The following is a 21,886-nucleotide window of genomic DNA, read 5'->3' as shown; positions in this document are numbered from 1 at the left end:
GTAATATCAATAATGTTTGTTATTTTTTCTGACCAAGTGCTTAGGCAATATGGCATGTCGGCACATTCTAAAATGTATTAACTGGGTTATGCAATGCCTGGTAGCTATTTAACTGAGTATTTCAGGTGCAGAAACTGATGTCTATTGCACAGAATGATTTGCCCATTGTTCTTAATGCAACATGTTGTGCACTAAATATGTAACTGGATCCCAGCCTAATGAGATGGTTCTGAAGTGGGAGAAGTCCAGCCACCTCATACTCCCCTTTACTGTAGCCTTACTTTTGCTAAGTAAGAAATAAGGACATTTCTGTTCATCTCACCTCAGGGACCAATATTAAAGTGGATATGGCACCTTTCAGCCCATCTTTTTCAGCTGGAGAGTTCTCAGATATAAGCTATCCATATCGATACATTATCTGGACATAAGCGTGTACGTAGGGGTTTCTCTTAAGGCTGGCAGAAATCCAGGTTTTCTGATTCTCCATAAACCTAAAGAAACTTTCTTTATTTTTTAACTTCAGGTAAAGCAGCAGCTCTTGCACTTGGCAGCTGCTCAGTTTCCCTTCTGTAGCAATCCCATTGAGGCTGCACTTCAGAGCCTTTCTGCCTCTGAGGGAAAGGCCAGTGCAGTCTTGGTGCCCTGGCTGGCCTTGGCTCTGTCCTCCATCCCTCTGTAGCAGTAGGATGGCCTATCACCAGTGCTGCCCCTGGGGATTTTGTACCTGTGCTATGGGCTGAGTGATGAACTCACTGCTGATCCCAGCATGCCATGGAGCTCAGGGAACTTCCACTCTTCCCCTGCTGAAGCACAGGGCAGAGGATGCCTGTTTTGGAGTCACACACATCATCTGCTTCTTCCAAGTATTGCAGCAACACAGGCTGATCTTTTTCCTAATCTTTGCTTTGCCTTTGGAAGGGCATAAGTCAATCAGATGCAGGATATTTCAAATGAAACTTTTTTGAGGTTCCTTGAACCATTGTGTCTGATGTAACTTTGGTTCCATGGAGAGCCTTTTGACTGGGAGCAGTTTTCATCATCAAACCTCTGGGGTAGGCCCAGATTTCAGAACAGATGAGCCATGAGCCAGTTATAAACAAAAGAGCAAATAAGGTTTTGTTTGCAGACCATTGTATCAAAGGCTTTGAAGGTTTTGTTTTAAATATAGTTCTGTCAAACACTGCTGTTACAACATATAGACTTCTATCATCTGGATACAAGTTCAGCAGAACAGATTTTAGAGGGACAGAATGTACTAAACTGACCTAAAATTCTTTTACTCTGCATAAACATGTCATGATTTTTAAAGAACTTAGGCTCTTTTATGGACAGACACTTGGAATGTCTTCCCTCAGACAATACAAAGATTTCCTTTGTGAGCTCTGATGAGTCAGGAAATATTGCATCTTAGACTTATCATTCTTGTAAGACTGAATATTGCATATTCTATTTCCCAGGAGGTTGTAATTTTGGAGAGGTGTTGCCAGTTGAGGAAGAAAACTTGAATCACTGTCACCTGGACTTATATCTAAGGAGATGTCCCCGAGGAGGAATACTGACAAGTGTTTCCTTACTTTGCCAAAAAGAGGCTGGAAAATATCTTGACAAGTGGATATAAAGAACTTTGCAAAACTGCTCTAAAAATGAGTTGCAAGACCAAGTAACAATCCCTGTATTGAACCCATGACTGTTCAGAGCAGCAGAAGAAACCTTCTTCCCTGTCATCCCAACATGAAAGAAGGGGTGCCTAGACAGGTTAAAACACCAGCTCTGTTTCCCAGACCTTCTTATAAAACTGATCATAGAGAGAGGAGAAGTTAGAAAGTAAAATAAAATATCCCTAAGAAGCTATTTGGCACACAGAATAATAACATAAGAGAGAGGACAAGAGCCCTCACACCCTTGCAAGTCCCCTGGGAAAAGCTGGAACAAACCAACCTCCAGCTTCTGGGCCAACCTGCTGTAGGTACATTTGACCCTCTTGCCCAAGCTGTATTTCATCAGTGTATCTCAAAGAGGATGGGCTGTTAAATGATTCAAGCTGGATAAGATTTGCCGCAATGGAAAACTTGTGTGCCTCTGTGCCTCTGTAGTTGAAAAATCCTTTGCAAAAATAGATTAGCAAGCCATCGTTGTGAGCTAGACTGTTAACCTAAGAGTAGAAAATACAATGGGGTTTGAAACTGCATTTTAATTCGTCATGCTGGTGAATAATTTATCCTACATCTCACCATATATTGAAATTAAAACCTGAAGTATGACATACAGTAAATAATTCAGACTGGATCTTTCATCGAGTGTGAGCCAGGTTATTGATACTTCATTTTAGTGAGATGGACATCCATGTCAGCTCCTGCTGGGCTCTCTAATTTTGCTTATGTTGGTACCAGTGAAAAAATTTAGAGCTACAAAGGCATCCAGAGGGCTGGGCAGAGTTGGAGTTGTTCAGTCTGTTGCAGCCTTTCAGTACTTAAAGTGGGCTTATAAGAGACATGGGACAGATTTTTTTAGTGATAAAGTAATGGTTTTAAACTAAAGGACAGTAGATTTAGATTAGATATAAGGAAGAAGTTTTTTATCATGAGGGGATGAAACACTGGCACAGATTGCCCAGAGGGGTGGTAGGTGCTCTGTCCCTGGACACATTCAAGGTGAGGCTGATGAGGCTCTCAGCAACCTGATCCAACTGAAGATGTCCTTGCTCATTGCAGGGGGGCTGGATTAAATGACCTTCAAAGGTCCCTTCCAACCCAAATTATGCTGTGATTCTGTGAAATCCTTCTTTAGGCAATCCATGAACTCCCTAGGTACTCCTTCATTTCTCCTAATAAAATGACAGTAAGGAAAACTTCCTGTAGCCTGAGAAGCAAGGAAAAATGAGCTGATCTGAGGGTGCAGCCTCACAAATACTTTGGGAGCAGCCACACGAGCTTGAGGAGCAAGCTGGAGGTATTGATCCAAACCCACTCACCTCCAGCACCCATCTTAGACGTGTGCGTTGCAGGGGGCAGCAGAAGCCAGGGCAGCAGTGCTGTGTGGTTGGCAGGTTGGTGGCACGTGCTTGCAAGTTGGCAAACACAAACAGATGGTTACAACACAACTGTTCACGTTATTTGAGATCGAAATCTTAACAGCTAATTAGTATCTCATTAGGGTTCTATTTACATAGCTAATGAAGGTAATTTATGAGGAAAGAAAACATTTGAGACTCCCCAGCACAGTCAATTGACTTGAACTGTGGTGGAGCAGACAGCCAGCTGCATTTAGAACCTCCTTTTTTCCTGGATAAAAGGAACAACAAAAAGACATTAATCCATGGGAAAATGTGACTTAAACCTCCCTGTACCTCAATTCCCACTAAGCAGGGGCAATGAGTTCTCAATTCTGTATCCACTATATCGGGTACTGACTTCTTCTAAGCAGGTAAAGGCAAAAGGCATGGTTTGCCTTTTGCAAAAGAAGGTGGGTCATCAGACATACTCAAAATATGAGCATTGGTCCTGTTCAGCCCATTTCAGAGGAGATTTCTGCTTTTGAAGGTAATCAAGGGTTTACTGCAGAGCAGTCTGAACTTGTCATTCCCAAGTTCAGGGAAATATTTGTTTCTCTAGTGAAAAATTAGTTTCTCTACTTCTTTAAAGAAGTAGAAGTATCCGAGCAGTGCTTTGGGTGGCTGTGCTTACCTACCTTGGCATTCCAGTGGTCCTCTGCTTTCTTGGCAGAATGGCTTATAAAAGACAATAGTTTATAAGTAAGAGTAAGGAGACACTCGATTCCCATCAAAACCAAATATTGACATTTCCTGCCTGCTAAACCTTTTGTTCTTGAACCATTGTTAAGGAAAAATATTTACAAAGTTAGGAAACAGTTTAAAGCTAGAGGCCACATGGGGATCATGCATCTTTCTTTCAGGAAAAGATCCTGGTGTTTTGTCATGTTCAATCTAGGATGAGTCCCAGAAATACCAAGATACTGTAACAACTGTTTTTAGGAAGGATCTTCAGCTAGGATGAGTACTTACAGTTTCAGCTGAGCTTTACAAGTTCACTGGATTTAGCCTTCCTATTCCTCTCCAAGACTTCAAATGGGAACACTAAAAAGCTGCAAACCAAAGCTGAGCTAAAGCAAAAATTGTTCTGTGTCACACTATTCATATTCAGACCCAAAAGAAGCTATACAAAAATGTGAACCTGTAATTATGATCTGATTGTAATTAGGAGCAAATTGCACTCTAGAGATTAAATCACTGGTACAGGCTGTAGAGAACTTTTTCAGTAGACCTTTGGGTGGGCATGGGAGATTATCCAATAATGACATTTGGGCAGTAAAATCAGATATAATTCATCTTCTTTTCCTGACTAATAACTCCTTGATCACTCCTGGTCTTTCTGAGAATCTGTGTGGTGAGATTCTGAAATTTGTGCTTTTCTGGTTTTTCTTCCCTTTGCCATTTATGGTGTGGTAGAAGCTCTGGATTCACGTGGTGTTGCTGATCCAGTTGATGCAGATCACATGGACAGCATTCCCAGAGAGACCAGGTCACCCACGAAATCAGCTTGGGAAAAATCACTCCTCTTTTTTCCTATGTCCTTGTTGCTCCTGCCCCCATTCCTGTGTGTCTATCTCTCTCACACTAAAAAGAAAAAGAAGATGAAAAAGAGGAAAAAAAGCTTTGAAGGCTTAAATATACTTGAGCTTGTATTGCCCTTTTTTATAATCTAGGAAAGCTTACGTTCACTTAAAATGGCAATTACTTGAATCTAATTGGAATAATTTTATGTAGCTCCAAACTCATTGCTTGATCTCAATAATAAATGAACTTAAAAAATATTTTTGTTACTAAAACAATTGAAGTTGTGCAGTCCAGATCATCAATCATGATTTCCTTTTGTGGGCCTAATGTGAACCTCATTTGATTTTGAGCAAAAGGTTAGCTGAAACATTAGCTACTGTACCTTCAGCTATGGCAGGGAAGGGAGCATGGCTCCTATAGGCTTTTAAATCCTAGTTTTCAAGGTAAAGATATTAACTGAGATTTACTTGTTAAATGAATTTACATTGCATTTAAATATAAAGGAAAGAATATATTTGTAATGTAGAAGTTCCAACCTTGATCAGAACCCCACTGGACAAAGTGCTGTGCACGTGCTCCAAGAAGGTTTTACTTTTCAGACAAACCAGCTCTTTGAACCTGTTTGTGGCAGCAGTTTTGGCAGAGGAGATGGAGCAGGGCTGGGAGTGATGGTGGCAGCCTGTGCATTGATCAGCTACATTGTTTGGGACTCTGTTCATGGCAGCCAGGCTGGCTTCAGAAAGTTCCTGTGCTGAACAGAAGGCAGATGCAGCAAGGAGGGAAGGGTCCTTCATCTCTGGAATAAATTAGCCACGGGAAATGCCAAACCTGAGTCCAAACAGGGGGTCATCAAACTGCAGCACGGATGGGAGAAGTGGCTTTGCGGTGGTTGTGCAGAAACCCTGACACTTCCTGCCCAGTTTATGGCTTGATAGTGAAGAAATAAAATGTGATTGAGGTTTGACTGATTTTCTCTAGGACAGATTGCTTTTATGTTTGTCTGGTAAACTGAATAAGAGTTTCTTCATATCTATCACTGAGGGTTTTTATAAAAGGAAAAAAACCCTGAGATAAAAACCTGCCCAAAGAGGTATTGGTCACACATCCTCATCTGGCAGCAGCACTTTCTGCCAAACATTCTTGCTCTTCTCCCTCTCCCTGGAGATGCTTCCTCCTTTCACCTGCCAGCAGAGCAGCATGTACAATCGCTCCCTAACTCAGAAAAAATAGAGTCAGCTGAAATGTCTGGAGAAGTTTCATCCTAACTTGGAGAGAGCTGAGGTAGGGAATAGTTGAGTGTGAGATGTGGAAGAGGCCCTCAGTGGGGATATGGGAGGAAAAGGTGATTCCTTTCCCTGCTCCCTGGAACCAAGACAGGGTTTATGGCTGTGGAGTGACACCCTGATGAAGAGAATGCAAATCAAAGCTGGGTGCCAGCTTGGACCAGCTTGTGGATCAAACATGATGCAGAACTCTGTTGTGGTATTTGCCAGAGGTGTGCCAGTGCAGAGCTCCACTGATCCTGGCAAACCTGTGCAGAGTTTGTGGCAAACACCCCTCAGCCCCTCTGTGGGAATGGCTGAGCACTGGGGCTTTGGGAGTCCTCTCACCTCATACTCCTCAGCCCCACTGGGTGTTCAGGAATTCTCTCACCTCCCCAGGGCTCTGGCTCCCTGGAATCCCACCTCAGCCTGCCCCAGAGCTGCTCTCTGGATCACCGCATCTTTGCTTTCAAGTGGTTTCCCCTCTGGGCGCTTTAAATGCTCCCTTATCAACAGCTCCTGTGCAGATAAAAGTGTGCTCAGCACTGGGTGAAATCCCCAGCAGCTGACTGAAGTGGTGACAGCCTTAACCCAGGTCCTGCGTCCTCTGGGCAGGCAGAAGTGGGATGGTCTTTGGAACATCTGCATGGGTCCACACTGCAGTGCCTGGGACCACATCCAAAGCCAGTGATCGTGGGGCTGTCAGGACACCCCCGGTGTGCCTTTTGGTCAGGCCAGGAAGCTCTGTCCTGGGTGGTTTCTTACTGTCTAACCTCCCTGGGACCATCCCAAGCAGCACTTTGCATGCATGAGGAAGCCAGCAGTGAAGCAGGCTTTTCCATGGCAGTTGGCCTCCATGCCCAGAAATGTTCCCAGGCACTCTGGATTTACTAGCAGAGATGTAGCCTCAGAGGAAGAGATACAAACAGAGCTGTGGGTTTAGTTTGCTCCCATGGAATTTGGCTCTGGGCTTTGGAAGGAGAGGGTTTTGCTCCTCTGAAAATGCAGTGGGCTCATGAGGAACATAGAGCTGTGGGAAGAGAAGGAAGCAGGGAACAAGGTACACTTCTGTCAGTGCTCTGAGATGGGGCAGTGATATGACAGATCACTTTGGTATTGCTGCATTTCTGTTTAATGCCCTAAGGTAGGTATAATTAGAGTTTTCCACACAAGTAAAGGAAAAGTTGCAGTTTCAGTAACCTGGGAAGAAACTAGAGGCACTCTGCCCCCTGAATCCCCATTTCTGGCTGGAAATCCTTGCCTTCCTTCAGCACAGCAGGGTGGCTGCAACCCTCCAAACTCCAGGTGCCAAGCTCCAATTGCCCACTGGCTTGGCAAGGGTGAGACAGAGATTCCCTTCAGAGGGTCACACAGTTGACTTGGAAGGGACCTTAAAGATCATCCAGCTCCAACCCCTGCCGTGGACAGGGACACATCCCACTAGACCAGGCTGATCCAAGCCCCATCCAGCCTGGCCTTGAACACTTCCCCACAGTTAACTTGTGGTTTTCTTTTCCCCCTTAAGATGGGATTTGTTGCTGCAATTTCTTCCACTTTCAGGATGGGAAATATTAAAATAAGAGAAAAGCTCTGAAGACTGGTCATTCAGGGGAGTTATGTATCTTTTTATGGTTTTATTACATTGCTTATATCAAAGTAATGGTATTAGAAATGCTTTTATCAGTAGCAGGACTAATTAAGAGGTTGCCAGGAGCAGTTATTCCCCTCTCGAAGAACATTGGAAAATACTATTTCTCTGAACACAATGGTGATAGTCCTGCTAACCTGCTGCTCTACTTAAAAATATTAAAAGTTCAAAAGCTTAAAAATTTAAATTATGTCCATGTGGCAGCTCAGGAGCCTCCTTTCCACATGGGGTTTTGGGAAAGCTTATGGATAGCAGTGATTTCTCTTCATCTTAACAGGAATAAATCTTTCTTTTATCATATAAGTACATATTCCTTTGGAGAGTTCATAGAAAAGCTTTTTCATAGTTTCAGACCTGGAAAATTGAGCTTGTTTTATCTGAACATATCCAATATTGTAAATGAATGAAGGGAAGAAATGAAAAAATAATATTGACATATTATTTCAGTAGTGCATTTTTTTAATCTATCACAATTTCTCAAAATTAACGTTTGACATTTTAGAAATTGCTTAGGGGGGAAAAAAGATACACAAAACAGTCTACTTTTTATTAAGCTTATTTTGTAAGGAAACTATTTTCCCACCAGCTGCAGAAATGAATGTCACATTTGATTGCACAACTTGGATTTTCAATTTTCCACTGGTATGGAGAGAACAGCCCTGATTTTCCAAGGATTTATTCACAAACTTGAGTTTCAGGTCCTCAGGATTCTTCCTAGGCTGTGTGAGCATCTGAACCAGGACTTATAGTTTATTTTAAATTATTTAAATTATTTAAGGTATTAATCTGGGGCTTGTGGTGGTCTTACTTCTTTCCTGATTCAAGTGCTAGCTGCCCTTTCTGACAAAGATTGGCAGGAGGAACTTCGGGGTAATTTCTTTTTTGAAACCCATTGGCTGTCAGGGTGTATGCTTCAGTTTGGGATGTACAAAGGGAAGAAGAAAGCAAAGGAGACAGTCAAAGGTGCAAAAGAAATGAAGTTTATTCCATGCTTCCCCAGCTCATTTGTTTGTTTAGTATTTTGATTTATTTGAAAGGAGTTTATTCCACAGCTGACTAAAGGAATGTATGCAATATTTAGTACACCCACCTGAAGTGGATGTGAATGTTTACAGAGCCTCTACACCTGAATACTTGAGAGGAAACAGAAAATGTAAGGGAGGGAAAATCTACAGTAACACAACACCAAGGCTGCCTAAGTCCAGAACGAGAAAACAGAATTGATGGAATAATGGAATTAGTAATTGGACAATGCTGCACATCATGGATGTTTTATGCTACTGCTTTTCCAGACTAATCTTGAACAGTCTGATGGATGTGCTTGCTTTGATGAGCACATAAATTATGAGGAGATAGGCCACTGCAAATATCAGAAAAAAAGCAGGAAGCTGTGTGGTGTTGGAGGGCAGTTAAAGGTATTAAGGAATATAAAGGTTGGCAGAGGCTTTCCCAGAGTGCTGAGCAGATTGACTGCACAGTGCCCATCCTGCAGTGGGGCCTGGAAAAATGTGAAGGGAGAAGGTGATGGCACAGCAAATGAGGGAATTCAGTGTGTCCCTCTCCTATGGAGACTAATTCAGGTTAGGAACAAACCTGTCAAGTGGATACCCTGACTGGTACCTTTATTATCCTGACCAAGGCTGTAAAAACCCCCTCTCTCTTCTGTGTAAATAAACTCTTACCACATCAGAGCTTTCCTCTGCAGTTGAATGGTATTATCATATTTCTGCTAGGATTTATGGGTTGAAGTAAGAACTGTGGACAAGGCACTGCAGGAATTTGTCAGGAAACTATTGGGTAATAGATTTGGTATCAGGCTTTTAAAAAATGTCTCCATAAGCTGAGTACTGAACATCTCACTTGAAGTTTAGGGATTTTAACCCAAAGACTTGTGTCTAACCTGCTTATGCATTGTTGAAAATCTGAGTGTGACCTCCACAGGTCTTTGGGCTCCTGTGTACCTCAGTGAAAATAACCTTTTTCTGGTCTCTGCCCCTTCTTTCCTTCCGTAAAATGGTGACAGTGGATATTCCTCTCCTTGGAGAGGAATGTGGAGGCTGGATACAGGGCCATGACTCTACGACTCTGTAACTTTAAGGTTACAGATGTTCTGAGGATAAACAGTACCTTGAAGCAGTTGAATGTGTGCTGCTACTAATTAGTCCCTGCAATCTGGAATGTGCTGGAGCAGACAAGAGCCCGGGAACAGTCAAAGGATGCTGTTCTCCTAAGGTCCCTCCCAGCCAGTAGATTCTGTAGCACAAGCAAACAGGCTCCCAAATAGAAGTTCCATGGTAATGTCTGAATGGGGAGCTGTGCCCACTGGAGCCCCTCTTGAGGCTGGGAACAAGGGATGGGATTGAAAGCAGCTCGCAAAGGGCTTTGCTGCCAGCACAAAGCAGGTGCAGCAGCTGATCACTTGTGCCCAGCACATGCCACCAAGCAGGCACAAATCTTCACTAATGCTCTCTGGAGTTCTGCCTACTCCTAAGAGGATATTTAAAAATTGGAATGATAATGACTTGAGCAAACATGACTCTACAGCAGAAAATAAAATTGTGAGCATTAACTATCAAAGGCAAAGAAGTGTTGGAGAACAAGAATGCCTGATCATGCAATGCTTTTCATCCTGCAACTGAGCACAGAAAACCTTTTCATATGCCCTAAATCTGCAGCTACAATAAAGCCTTCATACAGACAATCTGCTTAAACAGAACGTCACGCTTGCCTTTATTTTATTTTAATTGCAAAATATTATCCAGTTTCACTGCTAAAATATGCACTTCTTAAGGCAATATGCGTAGCTTTATTTTATCCTCCATTTTGCTTGACGTCATCTCTGCAGTGATGAAATTATAAGCTCTTGAAGTGGACCATCTATGACGCAGCCATTTCCCTTTCTTGTGGGAGAACACCCTCCCTTGTCTTCCTAACAAGACTTATATAATTAAAAAATCCCACTTTGCTCCAAATCTTCTGACCAGAAGAGTTGGCATCCCTGTCTCTTCATTGCTTAAACATGTAAGCCTGTACCACCAAAACAAGTAGGAACTTTGCCACTGTCTTTGAGGCAAGACTGAACCCTGGAATCCCAGATATTTGAGATTATTATTGGTATTAACATAATATTTAACCCCAAGCAATTGCAGTGACTAATTCTTAGGGCCTTTACTTGAAGGTCTTGCAGGAACTTACAAGTGAGGATCAGCACGATCATCCCATTTCCATGGTGGGAAAACCAAGGCACTGTGGAAAGTAAAAGGACACTCCTATTGCTGGGAAGAGAACTGGGATCTTCTGAATCAGCTCGGGGCCTACTGAATTGCCCTAGTCTATGGCTATTCTCACTGCATGGAATTAAATATGCATCAGTGGTGGGACTGCCTCAGAATCTGTCCAGTGATGGTTTGGTTGTTCTCCAGACTGTATTGAGGTCTTGTGGCATTTTCACCTCTTCATGATAAAAGCAACAGGTCAAATGCTGGATTTTGAAATCTGGAACTTTGCAGCATCAAAGGAAAAGACACTAAAAAAAAAAAAAAAAGGCTATCATATTAGCCTCCCCTTTTCCTCTTTGACCAGTAATTTTATTACAAATTGTAGGAATTAGTCTTGCAGTTTCAAAGCTGCACATCCACATGAACTGATTGCTGCAGTCTATATTTGCAGATGTAACAGAGTTGGGAGTAACTGCTATTCTTCACTAGCAGTGGAGACATACTGGAAATTGAGAAAATTCTGGGTCTGCATTGTATTTCCTGATAAATTCCAATTTCCCTGCCATATGATAGAAAGCAAGCTGAGATTTGATGAATGAAATTGAGACTCACTGTGAAACAGAGCAACAGCTTTGAAGAGCTGCCAGATTTCAGCAAAGGTGAATAAAAAAGAAGTAGACATTTCTGAATAAGCTGCCTTTCCTCTCTTCAAAAACAAATCACCTTCTTGTAAATTATCTTCTCAGGTGAGAATCCATCCTTCACAGAACAGGAGACAGGCTGTGCAGCAGAGCCAGTTGATAGATGTTAAAAGACAAACCACCAAAAGTCAAATGTGTCTTTGGAAAACAGTATTAAGTAATATTTTAAAGAATGGCTACACATCATATTCATACAAATGCCAATAGGAAGCACAGTTCAGGAAAAGAAAAGCTTTCAGATAATGTCTACCCATTCTGAAGGCAAAACCTCAACATCACTAACACATCTTAACTCATTTTCAGCCATCGCCCTGCTCACATTTGATGCTGTACTGTGTATATGTTTCATACTTCAGCACAGAATTTTATCAAGAGGGTTATTCACTGAAATGTGCAAAATCCATAAAAAAACCCTCACTACCATTAATATTTCATATCTCACATACTTATCATATCCAGAGGACAGTGGTCTAAAGTGGGAATTCTCAAAAATACTCTCTATTGGTGACATAGGGCTGCTGGTGCCAGTAGTAAAATGTTGAGTATCACTGTGCATCGAGTGACGCGAGTGTTTCTGCAGGCTCGTGTCTCTAACTAAACCAGAATTTAAGCCATTTTGTTAAGGACTGCAAGCTGTGGTCACAGAGCCCATAGAACCTTTCTCATCTAGGTCCTCCAGCTGAAGTCTCCTGCCCACAGCCACCAGCAGTGCTGGTTGCAGTGTAATCAAGTTGGAAAAAAAGACACTACATTGTGGCAGCATATAAATGTGATTTTGTACAGTACTTGTAATCAAAAATTCTGAGGGAAGAAAATATTTTCTTCTTTCCTGTCTACCTTGAAAAAAGGACTCTCAGCCTTGCTGTAAAACATGTCCTTATTTGGATATTTTTCCACCCTTTTACTAAGAAAGCCCAACAACACCTGAAGTTGATATCTATCAGCTGTGTTTGGGTCCTAGCAAGGAACACCTGGATCTGAAACATTAGCAGCAGGTGCCACTAATTGAGTACTTACTGGCTAAACACCTGCCAAAAAAAAGACAAAAAAAAGGAGTGCATGTGGTAAAGAAGAAAGAAACGAATTAGTGAAGTTTGGTGGGGGAGAAGTGAAATTTCACAAAGGTGATTAACAAATATGCATAGTCAGCTTTACTGACATGGATCTTTTCAGTGTAAGTGGTGGTTTCTCTCTCTGACAGGGCTTGGGCTGAAGAGGAGGATTGCTCTTGAAATAACTTTGTAAAATGCAATGACAGTGTGGAAGCCCACCTGGATGGGGCTGGATATTTAGCTGATGTACCACTCAACTCCTCATTTTCACAGAACTTGTGAGGAATTTCAGCTGCAGGAAATGCAGGAGTTGAGCTTTAGTTTCTTTATCTCAAGTGTGCTGCTGCACAGCTCTAGGAGTGGGAGGGGGACAAGGGCTCATTTGTGGAGCTGGGAGTCTGCGTGGGCACATCCAGATGTGTTTGCCTCCAGTTCATTACACCTAAATACACCTGTCTCTAATTCTGTCTGTAATCATGAAGATGCTTCTCAGCTGGTGAACTCAGGTGTGCAGGTGCTGGGGTGGAGCAGGCCTGAACATAAGGCAGAATTTAGTCAGGTTTTGTGCTGAGGAGATGGAGGCCACAACAGGGATAATGCTTTTTAACCTTTTCCTCCATATTCCAGTATACTACCTCAATGGAGCTGGACCTGCCTTAGTGAGCAATCTTTCTGTGGGGAAGGTGGGGGGCTATGGTTGAGGTTCTGGTGTGGGTGGGTGCCAGTTGTTTTTTGGGGCCTTAAGGAAATGGATGGGAAGGCAGAGTTGCTGCCCCAGCAGCTCCAGATCAAAATAGATTGAGACATGACAAAATGTAAGGGCAAGGTATTTTATGGCCAAGAGAAGTGTCTGAGAGATTATTTATACTTAAAATTAGAGAAGGGCAAGTTGAGATCAGAGTGTGTGCAGGCCTTCAGAGCAACCACAAACACGTTTCTCCCTTCTAAGGCTCATTATCCTAATATAGGGAGCTCCTGGAGATAACACTGTGCTGGGCATACAGTAGAGTCTATGCTCCAGGCACAGGGAGTAAGTGTTGAGGCAAGAAATGACTTTTTCCTGGCATCACCTACTAAGATTGAACTGGAATGGCAATTAGAAGTTGAAGTGCTCATTTAATGTCAGTGATGTGTAAACTATGTTGCCATTGTTATTTTAGTGCTGATTTACATAATTGGCATACCCTGAAGTCACACTCCACGAACTTTCAGTTCATGCTAAAGACTTGCAGGAAGTCATAAAATTAAACATTATCTGTGCTGGAATGCAAGGGAAAAGAACTCAACTTTTGAGGGATTTCACCTTGCTTGTGTCCCCTCTCCCACTGTGTGCACGGCAGCGAGTGAAAATCAGGTTAGCGTTTGGAGCTGTTGGCATGAAGGAGCTTTAGCAGCCCTTTAATTATGCTGGTGCAGTTCTGGGGGGGTTTGTTTTGCTGGTATGTACGTCCCTGGGTGAGCTCCTCATCCTTCAGGGATGTTTCATGGGAATGGCTAGAGTCGTGATAGAGAAGCCAAGGGAGGAAGGTCCACAGAAGGAATTATTCCAGCCCAAATGGGCTGAATTCCTGTCTCAAATTGGTGTTCTTCCTACACTAAGAAGTTGTAAGATGGAGGGAAAAGGCCGCTCCCAAAGGAGGAGCTGGTAATGGAGCTGTCTCAGTTGTTATTGCTTTTAAGTCCTCCTCCGCAGTAATTCAAGGTGTCACAGGCTGGCTGTGTCTTTTGCAAATGAAGCCCCTGAGAGATATTGGGAAGAGGAGGTGGAGCAGAGTACTTGCCTTGCCGGGAAGGCACCAGGACCCCGGCTAATGATGGTGTGCCGATGGCTTTGGCTTTGATGAGGACCCTAAATTGCTAGGTATCGCATACCTATGCAAGGGCCTGGCCCTACCGCAGAGCCCAGCAGACAAACAAGAGATTGGGCAAAAGACACAGTCCTGCTCGCGAGTTACTCGTTGTATCAGGAAATTTGCCAGCGTCAGGAAGGGATCGAGGGATGCAGCTGGGATTGGGAGCACAATTGCACTGGGCATGGACCCGCTTTCTCCACCCGTGTCACCGCTGTCCTGTTCCATGGTCGATGCCACGAGCTGTTGAGGCTATAGCCCGGGGAGCACTGGCGTGCGCATGGGTGGGCCCCGATCCCGCGGGGAGCGCGGCTCAGCCCCGGGGCAGGTGCGGGGCTGTTCGTGCCGGGGCTGCCGCTCCGGGCCGGGCGATCCGCCGCCGTTCCGCCACTGGAGGGCAGCCACATCTTAAAAAAACCCACCCAGCCCAACCCCTCCACTGCCCGCACGGGGCTGAGGCCGCATCGGATGCGCCGGGGCAGCGCTGCGGGAGGAGACGTCTCCCGAGTTTGGGCGCTTCTCTTTCGGAGACGAGAGCGAGGAAACCCCCTTATTTCCAGCCCTCGCCCCAGGCTCGTACAGCGAGCTCCACGCTCTGGTGGGGGAGAGAAAAATAAATAACTACCTAGACGTATTTTTAAAGTAGTTCTAAAGCACCGGGATTCTCCCGGTACCTTACGTGACCTTCGCACTTTCCCACCCCGGCAGTCCGGGCCACGGCGTTAATCCGATTTGCGGCGGCGGAGCGCTCGGGCTGTACAATGGGTCATTGTTCGACCCGGCCTGGTCCCGCTCCGCCGCTGCCGCTCAGAGCGGGACTCGGAACCGGGCGGGCCCGGGGTCTTCGCGCATCGGATCAGTCGCCGGTACCGCAGTTTAACGGGACAGCCGCCCGCCCCCTCCTTCGCCGCGGCGACACTGCGACCTGGGCGCGGGCGGCAGCCGCGGCGAGGGAGGGAGCGGGCGAGGGAGGAGGGAGGGAAGGAGCGAGGGAGGGAGGCGGCGTCTCCTTTAAAAGCCGTGCGGGGCCGCAGCCCGCTCCCACAGGGCGGCTGTGATTGGCGCGGGCCCCCGAGCCTCCGGGGTCGTGACATCGCCGCGCAACAAAAAGCCCCGGCAGCAGCGGCGGGCGGCCACCCCCGGCCATGGTGCGGTGCGGCGCCGGCGGGGAGCCCGGCGCGGTGCCCTAGCGCGGCCGCTCCACGCGGGACGGCGGGCGGCTCCCCACCCCCTTTTTTTTTTTTTTTTTTTTTCTTTTATTTACCCTCCTCCCTCCTTTTTCCTTTCTTTTTTAAGGGAGCAGAGACAAGTCAAGCTTGATGTTGCTGCGGGAGTGTCGGTAAATGTCCATCTGTCTGATGAGCGTGATGCAAAGGACATTTTTGAAAAGGAGCCTTTTAACTCCGTAGACACGTAGGGACCCATTCACGGGCAGGCACACACACGCGAGGAGGAGGAAGAAGAAGCAACTTCACGATCGCTGCTTTTAAAAGAGAGAAGCTTTTTCCCTGGCTGGGACTTGCCTTCTGCCTCCTCAACCAGCTGCTAAAAGTATGCTTCCGAGGCGGACTGCACTTCAGGGAACTTCTATTTTCTGCTCGGCAGCTGTAGAGGAGCAGCAGCGAAGTTTGGAGTAACACCAAGTGATGCGGGAAAAACACCCCGAGAGCAGAACACCCTCCTGCAGACACAACCCCTGCTGCTGCACACAGGTATAGCTCCGGCGGTCACAGATCCGCTGAAAGCCTTCTCCGCAGGATGACTCCGTGGGCCACGGCGGAGGTGCTAGCGCACTGGAAGAGAGAGGGGGGACGGGACACTAATCATAACTATTATAATAATCCATCCCAAAGTTTCACGGGGGAGAATGTCACCCTGTGGGTTTGGCTCAGGACGTAGCAGGATATGTACTTTCCTCCTTCCCCTTCTTCCACTCCGCTAAGGCAGAACAGCTCTCCTTTTCCCTCGCTGAGGGAAGCCGCTGCCCCGTCGCGGGGGGGCTCGGTCCCGAGCCCCCTCGGCTCGGCTCAGCGGGGTGTGTGGGGGGAAGCCCGGGGGTCGGGACGGGAGCGCAGGGGGGAGCTGGCTTTGCTGGGCAGCCGCCCCTTCCCCTCCCGGTGAGCGGTGGCGGCGGGAGGCCCGACCCGGCGCACACCTGCGCCCCGGCCACGGCGGTGCCCCCGGCCGCGTCCCCTCCTCCCCTTCACCTCCGCGCTCCTTTGTTGCGGAGCGCCCCGCTCCGCTCCCCCGTCCCGCCTCGCTCCCTTTGATCTCCTGCCACGGGGATTTCGGTGCCGCCGCGCACCTGAAGCGGCCCCTCGCGGGGCTCCGCCGGCCGGTCCGCGGCGGGGGCTCCGCCGGCCATGCTCCGGCGCCCGGGTGGGTCCCACCTACGGACCGTCCCCGCCCGTACCCTCCCTCCCCCGGCGCGGTGTCCGCGCTGACTGGCTCCCATCGCCTCCTCCTCCTCCGCGCAGGTTGATCATGGTTGCCGTGACCCGCTCGCTCCTGGCGCTGCTGCTCTGCCAGGCGCTGCTGGGCGGCGCGGCCGGGCTCATGCCGGAGGTGGGTCGGCGGCGCTTCAGCGAGCCGGGCCGCGCCGCCTCGGCCGCGCAGCGCCCCGAGGACCTGCTCAGCGAGTTCGAGCTGCGCCTGCTCCACATGTTCGGGCTGAAGCGGCGGCCCAGCCCCGGCAAGGACGTCGTCATCCCGCCCTACATGCTGGACCTCTACCGCCTGCACGCGGGGCAGCAGCTGGGGCAGCCGGCGGCGCTGGGCTTCCCGCTGGAGCGGGCGGCCAGCCGCGCCAACACCGTCCGCAGCTTCCACCACGAAGGTACCGGCGGGCGGGGGCTCCGCGGGCTGCGGGAGCGGAGGGGAGGGCAGGGCCGGAGGAGGAGCGGGGGGCGGATTCCTCCCACCGGTACCGCGGGCTTCGCATAGTGCATCTCCCGGCCGAGTGCGTTGCCCGACGAGCTCTGCTGCGGAGCTCTTGCTCTGCCAACTCTCTTCTCCCCAGTCTCCGTCCGTCAGGGCGCTCCCGGGACTTTTCCCGCTAAACCAGCGCGACTCCGCGTTAAGCGTTCCCGCAGGTCACTGCTCTCCTGCGAGGCTAGAAAGCAGGGAAGGCTCCCTAATGCGCGGCTGAGCCCGGCCGCTGCGGAGGTTTCTAATCCCTGTCTAATTCCCGTGAGAGATAAATGAAACAATCAGTCGCGACATCCTCGGAGGCTGCCGTCGAGGAGCGCTACAGCCAGAGCCTCCCGGGCTCACAGTGCCCAGGCTAACCAAAGCCCCGTGGCCGCGCTTGGCTCTCACCTGCAAGGCTTCTAGCAGCGCTTCTGCGGCACCTCCCTGCCTCCATCACCCCCCGAGACAGCGATTCTCTGGGACAGACCCTCGCTCAGCAGTCGGGGGCGTTTCCTGGCTCCCGCGGCCGAAGCGGCGGCTGTGACTTTAACCGGGCCGCGGAGCCGGTGGGGCGCGTGTCGCTCACGTGCTTTTTTGGGAAGCGTTTCCTCAGGTTGTAATTGCTCCTGGCTGCGGCTCTTCGGTGCTGCCGTGCAGCGGCTCCGCTGCAAAAGTAATGAAAACGCATTTCCCCCTCTGCTTTTAGAGCAAAATTGTGTCAAGAAAGGATAAAAATTAGTTTTAAAGTTTCTAAAAGGAGACGGCCTCTGAGAAGTGGATGTGCTGTTTAGTGGAAAGCCTTAGGGCGAGGAAGATGGATGGTGAAATCTAACTTCTCCTCATCCACCTTTTCCTACATGGGAATTAAAACCTGGCAGTTAATGGGGAAAAGCCAGCACATGGATCATTCATGTTAAACCCAAGGATTGTGGGCAAGGGGCTGAGTGAGAGAGGAGTTGGACAGGCAAAGTTGATAAAATTTAGGCAAATGTAAAAATATGTAATCATATGATTACAGCAAAAGCTGATTTTGTTAGAAAATTAGTGTTAAAATTCTTTAAAGGTTAAAAATTTGGAAGAAAATCAGTGTGACTCCCATTTTTTTCATTGAGTTTTCACCGAGTTCTCACTGCTTTTGTGATTTCTTGAGAGCAGAAGTTTGTCTTATGGCCATTCAAAAATATCTGCATATTAGCAAATACTGGTCTGGTCCTGAAATACCATAAGGCTGAGATTTACCTTATGCAAAAATTTGTACTGGATTCAAAGGGGAATGGTTACACGACTAAGAATTGCTAATAGCAGTTATGGCTCCCCCTTAGAAAGTAATCCCCCTCCCCCCCCTCCTTCAGTATGTTTACCAGCAAAGGTAAAAACTATGAGAGGGTTTTATTTTGGAAAATACTTTTAACTTCTTGATGACAATGTACTTGGCAACCCTAGGTATATTGTACTCCTTCTGAAGCTCCATTCTGTTGTTACTCAAAGGTGGGAATGGCCTGGAGTTTACTGACTCCTTGAATGTTTGGTTTTGGTGGTTTTACAAACTTCTTGTTAGGAGGTGACTTTGTTTCATTGTCTCTTTTCCATCCACCCTTATTTCAGCAGTTGAATCTTCCTGCTGCTCTTTATGGCCCTTTTGGGTAAATACTCTGGGGTATGCTTCATAAAGTACTGTTATGGATGCCGAGTTCACCGTCTCTAATTAAACACACAAAAATCCATTAAGATTTTTAGGTCACCTAAATTGCAGAGTAATGTTTTTCAGAATGGAGTATAAGGGATTAATGTTAGAGCTGTATTCTTAGAAAAAAACAGAAATGCAACAGTCACCAAAAGTCCTCCACAAGTTTTAATAATTCCCCAGTGCTTGAGTTTTTCGTTCATGTCCTTGAAGTCCAAATTAATGCTGTATAGTTCTGCCTTCTGATGATAACTATCTGGAAGGCAAAGGCCACCAGGATCCAATCCAAATGTGTAACAATGAATGAAGCATTTTTAATTTCATGCTATACATGCTTGCACAAACAAACTAACAAGGGACACAGTATTTTCTGCCTAAAAGTCTTTCAGGTCTTGTGTATCACATGTGGTAGCTGTCATTTGAAAGCTGCAGTCTTAAGGGGTTTGATTGTTTGTCTCAGCTTCTGATTTTTTTTCCTTTCTTATTTTTTTATTTTTATTTATTTCTAATCAAATTAGAAGTTTTGGAAGAACTGCCAGAAATGAGAGGGAAAACAGCACGGCGTTTCTTCTTTAATTTAACTTCCATCCCTCATGAGGAGTCTATCACCTCAGCGGAACTCCAGATTTTTCGGAAACAGGTGCACGGAGCCTTTGAGAACAACAGCAGCTACCATCATCGTATTAATATTTATGAAATTATAAAGCCAGCCACAGCCACCTCTAAGGACCCTGTCACAAGACTTTTGGACACCAGGTTGGTGCATCATAATGCAAGTAAATGGGAAAGTTTTGATGTAACGCCAGCTGTTTTGAGGTGGATTGCACATGGACAACCTAATCATGGGTTTGTGGTAGAAGTGGTTCACTTGGACAAAGAGAACAGTGCCTCCAAGAGGCACGTTAGGATTAGCAGGTCTTTACATCAGGATGAAGATAGCTGGTCTCAGCTCAGGCCATTGTTAGTGACGTTTGGGCATGATGGCAAGGGACACCCGCTCCATAAAAGAGAAAAGCGTCAAGCGAAACACAAACAGCGTAAACGCCACAAATACAGTTGCAAAAGGCATCCGTTATATGTGGACTTCAATGATGTGGGGTGGAATGACTGGATTGTTGCCCCGCCGGGGTATAGTGCCTTTTACTGCCATGGGGAATGTCCTTTTCCACTGGCAGATCATCTAAACTCAACAAACCATGCCATTGTTCAGACTTTGGTCAATTCAGTGAATTCCAAAATCCCCAAGGCTTGCTGTGTGCCGACAGAACTGAGTGCTATTTCCATGCTCTACCTTGATGAAAATGAAAAAGTTGTATTAAAGAACTATCAAGATATGGTTGTGGAGGGTTGTGGGTGCCGCTAACACAGCAAATATATTAGACAAATGCAAAAAAAAAAAAAAATAGCTGACACTTTAATATTTCCCAATGAAGACTTTATTTATGTAATGAAATTGAAAGAAAAAAACACAACTATTTTGAAAATATATTTATGTCTACGAAAAAGTTGGGAAAACAAATATTTTAATCAGAGAAATATTCCTTTAAAGATTTTAAATGTATTTTAGTTGTACATTTTATATGGGTTTAACCCCCAGCACATGAAGTATAATGGTCAGATTCTTATTTTGTATTTATTTACTATTATAACCACTTTTTAGAAGAATAGCTAATTTGTATTTATATGTAATCAAAAAAGAAAAAAATATAGGGTTTGTACATAATTTTCCAAAATTGTAGCTGTTTCAATTGTGTGTATTTAAGTTGAAAAGAATACATGGAAGGTTACTATGGCAAAGTGCATAGCACATTTGCTTTCTGCTGTGCTACTGTTAAGGTCACAAGTTCAAGTCCAGAAAAAAGTGGATAATCCACTCTGCTGACTTTCAAGATTATATTGTACAATTCTCAGGAATGCTGCAGGGTGGGCTGTCCAATCCATGAGAACTGGCATCCTCTTTAGGTGGAACATTTGGCTAAGAACCAGAAGTTGCTGATCTAGTATAAATACTGCTATTCCCAACTAATTTGCAGTGTGAATATAAGGGCCAATAGAAATCCTATGGGAGCTGGGGGTGGGGGAAGACTGAATCCTTTCTAGACCTACAGAAAAGTGAATGTTTGATGTTTCCTTTAAAAATCCTTCCTTTAAAAGTCCTGGCCAAATATAAAATAATAAAAACTAAAATGTCATCCTTTTTTTTGTGATTATCTATGCTAAAGAGGAATACCTACCTAATTTGTACTGGCCCTTGTCTTTAACAGTTGGAAAAGCCTTGCATACTTCCTCACCTCAGATGATAGCTCACTTCTGTGGAGTGTTACAGTGAAATTAATCTGCAATTTTTGCCCTACATGCAGCAAGCTGTTGTCATATGCAGCCTTCTCTCTAACCTCAGCTGATGGTTTTGCTGTTTGGCAGATTAGCCTCTCTTCATTTCCAGGGTTTTGTGTTGGAAAGTTTTTTTTCCCCTTCCCAAATGTTTAAATCTATTTCAGATAATAAACCATAGAATTCTGATATTTCTTTCTGAGAAGTCCAGTCTGTAAGAAAAAATGGTTCACTTGTGCAGTCATCACAACTTGTGCTTGCATCATCTTGCTGGTTTTTAAACCCTTCATGTAAGGGGCAAACTGTGATTTGCAGTAGACAAACGGAGCATAAAAGCTCATACTGATTGTGCCTGTTTCGTGTTCCACACCTGGTGTGGCAGGCAGAGCCTGGGGGTGTTGTGTGAAAGTTGTGCTGAAACAGGAGAGCAGGAAAGGAGCTTAAATGGGCTTCTTGGTCATCCTCTCAAGCTCTGTTGTGGATCCAGTTCTGGATTTGGTGAACTGTGGCTACACTTCCTGATGCCACGTGTGCATTGGGCCCTCTCGGAATCTTGCTAAGTCAGCTGTGGGAATCTCTGATTTGGGCCTCCTGATGTTTTGTTAATGAACCCCTCTTTTTTTGTCCTGGCCTTCTGCAAACTCCTCCTTTTTTACC

General features: G+C 45.8%; 1 protein-coding gene across 1 annotated transcript in view; it reads left to right on the top strand.

Moving 5' to 3' along the window:
* BMP2 (bone morphogenetic protein 2) overlaps positions 1-21,418 on the top strand; it is a 187,203-nt gene extending 165,785 nt beyond the window's left edge. The window contains exons 3-5 of the mRNA XM_077781977.1: positions 15,601-16,016; positions 16,782-17,140; positions 19,417-21,418. Of these exons, the coding sequence (XP_077638103.1) occupies positions 16,789-17,140; positions 19,417-20,261 (1,197 nt within the window). The 5' untranslated portion in view covers positions 15,601-16,016; positions 16,782-16,788 and the 3' untranslated portion in view covers positions 20,262-21,418. The remainder of the gene's footprint in view (positions 1-15,600; positions 16,017-16,781; positions 17,141-19,416) is intronic.
* The last annotated feature ends 468 nt before the right edge of the window (positions 21,419-21,886 follow it).

The sequence above is a fragment of the Lonchura striata genome, chromosome 3 (assembly GCF_046129695.1).
Source record: "Lonchura striata isolate bLonStr1 chromosome 3, bLonStr1.mat, whole genome shotgun sequence".
Taxonomy (NCBI): Eukaryota; Metazoa; Chordata; class Aves; order Passeriformes; family Estrildidae; genus Lonchura; species Lonchura striata.
Note: the sequence above shows the minus strand (reverse complement) of the source record. Positions and strands in the feature narration are given on the sequence as shown.